This window comes from Prosopis cineraria, unplaced genomic scaffold, assembly GCF_029017545.1.
Source record: "Prosopis cineraria cultivar Desert tree isolate PC_DT_omini unplaced genomic scaffold, ASM2901754v1 PC503, whole genome shotgun sequence".
Taxonomy (NCBI): domain Eukaryota; kingdom Viridiplantae; phylum Streptophyta; class Magnoliopsida; order Fabales; family Fabaceae; genus Prosopis; species Prosopis cineraria.
In genome coordinates this window covers 39,558-48,979 of record NW_026555828.1, presented here as the reverse complement: position 1 = coordinate 48,979, position 9,422 = coordinate 39,558, and the positions used below count along the sequence as shown (strand labels likewise).

Sequence of the window (9,422 nt, the reverse complement as noted above, 5' to 3'; positions counted from 1 at the left end):
ATGTGTCTACTCCTATGGGAGAATCTGTGAGGACCGCTAAGGCATGCCTTAACCTAGTGGTCGAATTTAAAAAATAGGAAATAACTATGGACTTTATTATCCTACCACTGAGAGGTATGGATGTAATTGTGGAATGAATTGGATGGTTGCAAAGGGTGCTATCCTAGATTGTAGAGAGAGGAGTGTGTCTTTATCTTCTTTGTCGGTGACTCCAGTCGAGACTCAAGATCATGTTTTCTTGTCGGCGGCGCAAGTTGATAGATATATGAAGAAGGTTGCCAGGCCTATATGGTTTTCTTCTCTATCCAAGCTGAGATTGATGAAGGCGTGAAGAATATCCCATTGTCAAAGAATTTGTGGATGTATTTCCAGACGAAGTCTCCGATTTACCCCCAAAGCGTGAGGTAGAGTTCTCAATTGAATTGGTACCCGGTACAGGACCAATTTCTAAGGCTCTTTATCGGATGTCCCCTTAGAGTTAGCAGAACTGAAAAAGGCAAATTGAAGAGCTACTGAGAAGGGTTTCATCAGACCAAGTATTTCACCTTGAGGATCTCCAGTTCTTTTTGTGAAGAAGAAGGATAAAGCCTTCAATTGTGCATTGATTATAGACAATTGAACAAAGTAACCATCAAGAACAAATATCCACTTCCGAGAATTAATGACTTACTGGATCAGCTTGTGGGATCTGCAGTTTTCTCAAGATTGACTTAAGGTCAGGGTACCACCAATTGAGAGTAAGAGCGGAGGATATACCAAGATAGTGTTTCGGATGAGATATGGGCATTATGGATTCATGGTGATGCCATTTGGACTTACGAATGCTCCTGCAGTATTCATGAATTACATGAATAGGATCTTTCGACCCTATTTAGATAAGTTTATAGTAGTGTTTTATTGATGACATTCTTATTTATTCAAAAGATGAGGAGGCCCATGGCGAGCATTTAAGAATCGTCTTACAAGTTTTGAGGGATATAAGCTTTATGCCAAAATAAGCAAGTGTGAATTTTGGCTCCAAGAAGTAAAGTTTTTAGGCCATGTTGTGTCCAAGACGGAGTTGCGGTGGATCCTAGCAAGGTTGATACTGTGATAAAGTGGGAACAGCCTAAATCTGTGACGGAGATACGAAGTTTTCTAGGTTTAGCAGGTTATTATCATCGCTTTATTAAGGGATTTTCGCAAATTGTGATGCCCTTAACTAAGCTGACTAAAAAGGATGCCCCATTTATTTGGATGATAAATGTGAAGCTACTTTCCAAGAATTGAAAAGAGGTTAACCACTACTCCAGTGTTGACTATTCCTGACCCTGTGGTGCCGTACACTCTGTACACTGATGCTTCTTTAAAAGGTTTAGGATGTGTTTGATGCAAGATGATCGAGTGGTTGCCTATTCCTCCAGACAGTTGAGGCCACACGAGAAAAATTACCCTACACATGACTTAGAGTTGGCTGCAGTTGTGTTTGCTTTGAAGATATGGAGACACTACTTGTATGGATCTAAGTTTCAAATCTTTAGTGACCATAAAAGCCTAAAGTATTTATTTGATCAAAAGAGCTTAATATGAGGCAGCGACGATGGATGGAATTTCTAAGGATTATGACTTTGAATTACATTACCATCCGGGTAAGGCTAACGTGGTAGCTAACGCCTTAAGTAGAAGACTATTCATACTGCACATTTGATGGTTCATGAATATCAATTGTGGAACAATTTTCATGATGTTCCAGTAGATGTGATTGAACATCAAATGGCCGCACTCCAGGTAGCAGACTTTGAGAGCAAATTCGGGAAATCTCAGAGTCTCACAGCAGAGTGATGACTACTTGAGAAATATAAGGAAGGAGATAGTGGCAAGTAAGGCCCTAAATTTTACCATCTCTGAGGACACAGTGATGAGATATAAAGGTAGAGTTTGTGTACCTAATGATCCAAAATTAAGGAATATCATTTTAGAAGAGACTCATAGGAGCAAATATACAATTCATCCCGGTATGACTAAGATGTACCATGATTTGAAGCGAGGTTGGTGGTGGCCAGGAATGAAGAAAGATGTAACCGAATTTGTTTATAGATGTTTAATGTGTCAGAAGATAAAGATAGAACATCAAAATCCAGCTGAAACACTGCAACCATTAGATATTCTAAAGTGAAAATGGGATGATATTTCCATAAATTTCATCACTGGATTGCCAAGAACACCCTCGGGTAGGGATGCTATTTAGGTAATCATGGACCGACTCACCAAATCGGCTCACTTTTTGGCAATCAAGTTTACATCTACATTAGAAAAATTTACTGAGATATACATTAAAGAGATAGTTAGACTTCATGGTATACCCTCTAGAATCGTGTCAGATCGTGACCCAAGATTCACTTTAAACTTTTAGGGTGCGCTACAGAAGGCTATAGGTACCAGACTGAGTTTTAGCACCGCATACCACCCCCAAACAGATGGACAAATAGAGAGGACGATCCAGACTTTGGAGGACATGTTAAGAGCTTGTACCATTGAACTACCAGGTAGTTGGGATAATCATTTGCCATTAGTTGAATTTGTTTATAATAACAGCTATCATTCTAGCATTGAGATGGAGCCTTATGAGGCCTTGTATGGAAGGAAGTGTAGATTGCCTTTATGTTGGACAGAATTAAGTGAGAGGAGTATCATTGGTCCAAAAATTGTAGAGCAGACCACCCAGAAGATTGCAATGATTAAGCAAAAATTGCTAATAGCTCAGAGCCGACAGAAGAGCTATGCAGATAAAAGGAGACGGCCGTTAGAGTTTGAAGTAGGAGATCATGTATTTTGAAGGTTTCTCCGGTGACAGGCATTGGTAGATCCATTAAGGCAAAAAAAGTTGACACCTAGATTTATGGGCCCGTATGAGATCTTGGAGCTAATTGGATCTACTGCATATAGAGTTACATTGCCTTCACAATTGCAGGTATCCATAATGTGTTCCACGTATCACAGTTGAAGAAGTACAACTCGGATCCCTCCCATCTTATTGAACCTGAAGAAGTGGAATTGAGGGAGAATTTGACCTTTAGATCCGAACCGGAGCAAATTGAGGACTTTAAGGACAAACAACTGTGTAATAAGACCATCCGACTCGTGAAGGTGATTTGGAAGGGTGGAGCCCTAGGTGATGTTACCTGGGAGACCGAGGAGAGTATGAGGCGAGATTATCCACATTTATTTGCTTAAGTACATAGTTTCTAAGCTTATCTATTAAATTTTGAGGATAAAATTTCTAAAAGGAGGGGAGAATTGTAACATCCTGATTTTTATATAATAAAAGAATTGTGGAATTTAGGTTTTGAGGAAAAAAATGATAATAATAGGAATTTATATTATTTGAGGTTATTTAGAAATAATATTATGGTTAGGTATTTAATTATGAATTTAAAAATTTAAATTTAAAACCACATAAGCAATATTTAGTTAAGATATAATACATAAACAATTTTTTTATGTGTGTGTTAAAAAAATGATTTGTTGAATTAATAATTTGCGAAAAATCGATTTGTAAATTTTGAGGGTATTACAACATGCAGTAATTTTTTTTTTTTGAAAGATGGATCACAAAGTTGTGTTTTACCAATGAAATGAATAAGGAAAACACATCTTTTTGATGACATATAAAATATTTAAATCTAGAAAATAACAACTAACATGATTTCATGGCTGAACTCTATAAGAAAAACATACCTGTTGAAGAAAAGTAGGATCAGACGATCTTAGCTTTGAAGATGGGTCCATAGCAAGTAACCAAGCAGGGAAACCACCTAAATCACATTCTGCAATAAATCGAAGTGTCAACAAAACTAGCGAGCAACTGGGTCATGACTTATGAGTGCATTTCATTGCCAAGCCACTTGCAGAGATTCTCTTTTTAATCTAGAAAAAATAATAAACCAAAAGATAACATCGAATTCCAGGCACGGCATAGAAGCACTTGCAATCAAAATGCTTTTCTTCTTCTCTTAAATCATTTGTAAGGAATAAGAAGTTGAAATACCAGTGCCAAAAGATGATAATAGGAAAACCTCACATGTTATAGGGAATTGACAAGAGGATAAACACTTAACAGGAAACATATGCCCTTTTTCCTCATTTAGCATATTAAGGGAGATATAAATCAAATGTGAAAATAGTATCAACCATAAATATATACATGCAATTCAGGAAATTTCGTTTTGGCAAACTAGAGAAGCTTGAAGATCACAAGCAGACCTGCACATTTGTGAGGTCCAGCTCGAAGCATCACAAGCAGACCAAGTTTGTGACAAAGTTTGAAGAATGGTTCAATGCTGGCAATTTCCTCAAAATCAAACTTTTTAGGTTTCCAGATTCTAAGGAACATATGTCTGAATGGTATTTAATCCTAATGCCTTGGCTTTTAACACTCTATCTTCCCAGTACTGCAAAAATAGAAGATATATGATATCACCATTTAACAGCACATGAGAATAATAGAATTTTCGACAACAAAATTAATTAGAATAATTGGGCAAAAATCATCTGTCAAATCTACACTATCCTCACATAATGAGGATGACTGCAACAGATGGTACTAGCTCACATGTCACTCAATCTTATATCATATTGATTATGTCCAATGAGAAACCACAAAAAGGCTATTCCTCAGTCATAAAATGTTAAAAGAACAAAATTTCCAATAAAGCCATCACTTATTTAGACATGGTTTTATCTCTCATTGCACTGAGGAAAAAAAAATGTTGAATGTGGGTAACATGTTTCATGCAACATGAAGGTATGTATATATTGCTAAACCCTTGTTCTGTCTTCATTTTCAACAAGAAGACAGATGAGGATCTCTTTTCAAGGCCTCTAAAACGAGGCCAGAGGGATGGATGCCCCTAATTTCTAAAATTCCTAACTCTCTCTCTTGCAGTTTGAGGTGAGAAGAGACTTCAAAGGATATTGGCCTCCATTGGATTGAGAAGTAAACAAATATCCATTCTTTGTGATGTGCCCAGTGCTAAACATCCTCATTCTCTTACAAAAATGACACGGGCCATGATGTGAATATACAAGAGGAGGGGGAGGGGAGATGACTGAAAGAATGTCCATAAAATCTTGAAAGTATCATCTTTTGTAATACATGAACTCATACCTGAAAAGACAGCCCTAGATCCTCCAAAACAGTGCAACACGAAGTTTTATAGAGAAGGGGGAAAATAAACATTCAGAAGATATATGTGTTGATCCTGAGTGCTACCAATGAATACTTGGCATTGAGATTCACAGAAACAAGATTTTAGATCATTTTTAAAGTTTCAATCTGGCGCCAGATTGTTGGAGCCTGTCTAGACTTGCAAGCCATAGAGCAATGCATGAACCATTGTCCCACGGTCAAGAGGGGCAAGAGACGACTCTTATTATCACCTAAAAATTTTGTATTGGCATGTATTTCTATAACATACATGAAAAATGTAGATGCCCATAAAACAACCATTCAGATCTGAAGGCGCTAACAAAAAGAAGCAGCTGACAATGTCTGAATGGTATAATTGTGAAAAGTGATGGAAAGCGCAACAAGGACATTTACAATGCAATTTTTTAATTTAGTAATTATTATTTCATTTTCATTATTGAATAATAATAATAATGGAATTATTATGTGCCTTGGATGGGAGTTTGAAGATTTTTCTGATTCTTTCACTTGCTATTCTGTCTGTCCTGCTTCATAATCGCAACAAATTCTCTCATCTCTTCATTCTATTTTTACCTAAGATGACTGACTGACATTTTATCTTTCTGTGTCTTCACATTTTCATTTTAACTGGTAAATTAAGCCGAGACAAAGAGACACACAAAGAACAGGATAAAACCCATTTCTTTTGTATGGTTTTCCTGCACCCTTATAGTAAAAAAAATTTTTTTTAAAAAAATCTTGAGTGTTCTTCCAAAGACAAGGGTGCAGCACTAGAGCATTAAAATAACTGATTAATTGGCTAAAAGAGTGACCCATTTGCATTTGGATATGAATAAAACAGTTTCATAAAATTAGTACTACCATCTCCTCCTATAACATCCCCATCATATTCCATCCAGGTGCTACAGCTCAATGACTAAGAAAAATAAAGTTCGAAACGATAAATCTCTTACAAAATAACATCATGCGCAAGATGACCTCTAGCCAAATTGACCAGGTGATGAAGATACGCTTTGTCATTTCCATATCAACCATACCCATTTTCAATCTGTGATGAACAATGTTTTAGTTGATCCCTAGAGAAGACGTTATAATCTCAAAAATAAAAGAATTCCTTAAAACTTTTATGTACAATTATTGTAACTTTGAACTCCAACAGGAAGAACAAGATGCACACTTTCAGGAATTGGTTTCAACTATATATATATATATATATATGAGATATATTGATGATTGATGATTTTCATTATATTATATATACTTCAGTTCAGTTCATTTTATGGTGCCCGTGCTCATGCGCACACCAAAAAATACAAAAATAAAAAAAGAGGCATTTGACCATCAACTGTATAATCGGACATACCCATGACACTCTCGATGTTCCCCTGCTTCGCCTTCCCAACGAAACCCTAAAATTAGATTGCTTGACATGCAGGTTCCGTGTACATTGACGCATCCCCGAATGAGATTGAGGTCCTCCCCGTTCCCAAACCTGTCTCAGCATTTCTACAGGGTCTTCAATCCCCCCTGCACCCCAACATCAAGTTGCCGGTCTTACCTCTCCACCATGTCCGCACTTTCGACTCCGAAAGAAACCCTCTCTACTCCCAACGACGCCACTCCCAAGACCCATCACCCTTTGCAGGTACATTCTCTTGTCCCTTATCAGATCTCTGCTTCCCATATTTCTCATGATTGATACTTAACTCTTGCTCTTCTTATGATGCATATCTGTCAAATTGTTCATACTACCATCTGATTGGCGATTTCTCCTTTTGGTTAGACAATTGGCCTTTTACCATTTCTTGGCAACGGCAACTCTCTTTTTTCTTCCCTTCTCTTGCTCGTCTCCTTGATTATGCTTACAGTGTTGGCTAATTTAGTTCTCGTGTCTGACTTTTAGAGCCTAGGATTTTTTTGGATTTGAAAATTCTGCCAGCCAAGTAGCTATCAGTTTGTGGTTGAGCTTGTTTGAAGTACATTCACCTATATGGAAGTTTAGTTTCATTTCTGTTCTCGTTTCCATTATCTCATGCAACTATAGGGCCAACTAATGTACTGATGCTGTAGTTAACCTGATCTAAAATTGCTTTGATTTGCTGTCCTTCATAATAGTTTGGATCTGTTTTATTTGGTTCTTTAGATAGTTCGACAGGAGTTGTCAGTTATATTTCCTTTATTATGAATATCACGATTCCCCTTTCTCCCCCCACTTAACCAGTGACCATGTCTCACCTTGTTTGTTATTGTCGTTTCGTTGCTATATGCTTATAGATTTTATAGTTGAGCAAAGGCACATCCCCTATGGTTTACTATCATTAAAAAAAAGGGGGGTTTTTTTGTTTTTTGTTTTTTTGTTTTTTGTTTTTTGTTTGGGTGGGGGGGTGTTGGATTGAAGATGCTAGCTCCTTAAGTCTTAGCACTTCTCATTTGATGCAAGGACCTGGGTAGGATCAAATCTTGTGCAGTAGAAAGGGGAGCGTTTGGGGAGGAAGAATTTCAGGTTTCATTGTGAATTACTTGTACGCGTCCTCAAAGAATCTTATTTTGATAATTTGTATGCAAGGTTGCAAAGCGCTTGGAGAAGTTCAAAACAACAATATTCACCCAAATGAGCCTTCTTGCCATAAAACATGGAGCCATAAATCTTGGTCAAGGCTTTCCCAACTTTGATGGTCCAGATTTTGTCAAGGAAGCTGCAATTCAGGCCATTCGGGATGGGAAAAATCAATATGCGCGGGGATATGGAGTTCCAGACCTGAACTTCGCCATTGCTGATAGATTTAAGAAAGATACTGGACTTACAGTGGACCCCGAAAAGGAAGTTACTGTTACAAGTGGGTGCACAGGGGCAATTGCCGCAACTATGTTGGGATTAATAAATCCTGGTGATGAGGTTATCATGTTTGCTCCTTTTTATGATTCTTACGAAGCCACTCTATCCATGGCTGGTGCAAAAATAAAAGGCATCACTTTGTGCCCTCCAGATTTTGCTGTCCCAATTGAAGAATTGAAGTCTGCCATTTCCAAGAATACTCGTGCCATCATTATAAATACTCCTCACAACCCAACAGGAAAGATGTTTACTCAAGAGGAGCTTCAGGTCATTGCATCTCTGTGTATTGAGAATGATGTTCTGGTCTTCACTGATGAAGTATATGATAAGTTGGCCTTTGATATGGATCACATTTCAATGGCTTCTCTTCCTGGAATGTTTGAAAGGACAGTTACGATGAATTCCTTGGGAAAGACGTTCTCATTAACGGGATGGAAGATTGGATGGGCGATAGCCCCTCCACACCTGACATGGGGAGTCAGACAGGCACATTCTTTTCTCACTTTTGCCACTTCGACTCCTATGCAGTGGGCAACTGCAGCAGCTCTTAGAGCCCCAGATTCTTACTTTGTGGAGCTAAAGAGGGACTACATGGTGAAGAGGGCTATTTTGGTGGAAGGATTGAAGGCTGTTGGTTTCAAGGTATTCCCATCCAGTGGGACGTACTTTGTGGTCGTGGATCACACACCTTTTGGATTGGAAAATGATGTTGCATTTTGCGAGTATCTAATTAAGGAGGTTGGAGTGGTAGCCATTCCTACCAGTGTATTTTACTTAAATCCAGAAGAGGGAAAGAACCTAGTCCGATTTACTTTCTGCAAGGATGAACAGACTTTGAGGGCGGCAGTGGAGAGGATGAAAGAGAATCTTAAAAGAAAATGATCACTGATCAGAACTGCAAGGATTGATAACTTCGCTTTAAGTCACAGCCAATTGCAAGGGGGTGCTAATTCCAAGAATGTGAGCATTCTTTGGCTTGAATATTTGGTCTATCTTGTAAGTATTCCCATTTCTGCAAAGATAGAGACAACTCTCTTCTGATGAGTTCTTTCTATTGATTCATTGGCAATGAAAGATATTAGTAATAATACTAAAGGTAAAATTTTAGTTATCTTTTCCATTTCAAGTTTATTTACTGTTTCGTCCATTTCTTTTAAACCCAAACATATTCTGAAAGTAACAAAAACACTATATTTAGATAAAAGAAAATATCAAAATCTAGACTCATTCTTCATGATAGATTTCTTCACGTGGAAAATACAGCATCAAGTTGGTGCTATCAATACGTAATCAATATCATTAGTCAATACAAAATAATATCAATATTATATATAATATGATAAACTTTTGAAAAGCTTCGCTATGCGTGCAACTCATTCTTTATACTCCGAACAGGCA

At 37.6% G+C, this 9,422-nt stretch overlaps 1 protein-coding gene across 1 annotated transcript; it reads left to right on the top strand.

Moving 5' to 3' along the window:
• Window positions 1-6,531: 6,531 nt before the first annotated feature.
• Window positions 6,532-9,135, top strand: LOC129297364 (uncharacterized). The gene is made up of 2 exons (XM_054935700.1): window positions 6,532-6,833; window positions 7,755-9,135. The coding sequence occupies exons 1-2, from the start codon at window positions 6,618-6,620 to the stop codon at window positions 8,904-8,906; spliced, it is 1,368 nt and encodes a 455-aa protein (XP_054791675.1). The 5' UTR covers window positions 6,532-6,617; the 3' UTR covers window positions 8,907-9,135.
• Window positions 9,136-9,422: the final 287 nt, after the last annotated feature.

What these genes read in the sequence shown, in the direction of transcription:
- LOC129297364 (XM_054935700.1), top strand. Translation starts at nt 6,618, where the DNA reads ATGCAGGTTCCGTGTACATTGACGCATCCCCGAATGAGATTGAGGTCC. An exon ending in AGACCCATCACCCTTTGCAG is followed by an intron (nt 6,834 to 7,754) that starts GTACATTCTCTT and finishes TTTGTATGCAAG; the next exon opens with GTTGCAAAGCGCTTGGAGAA.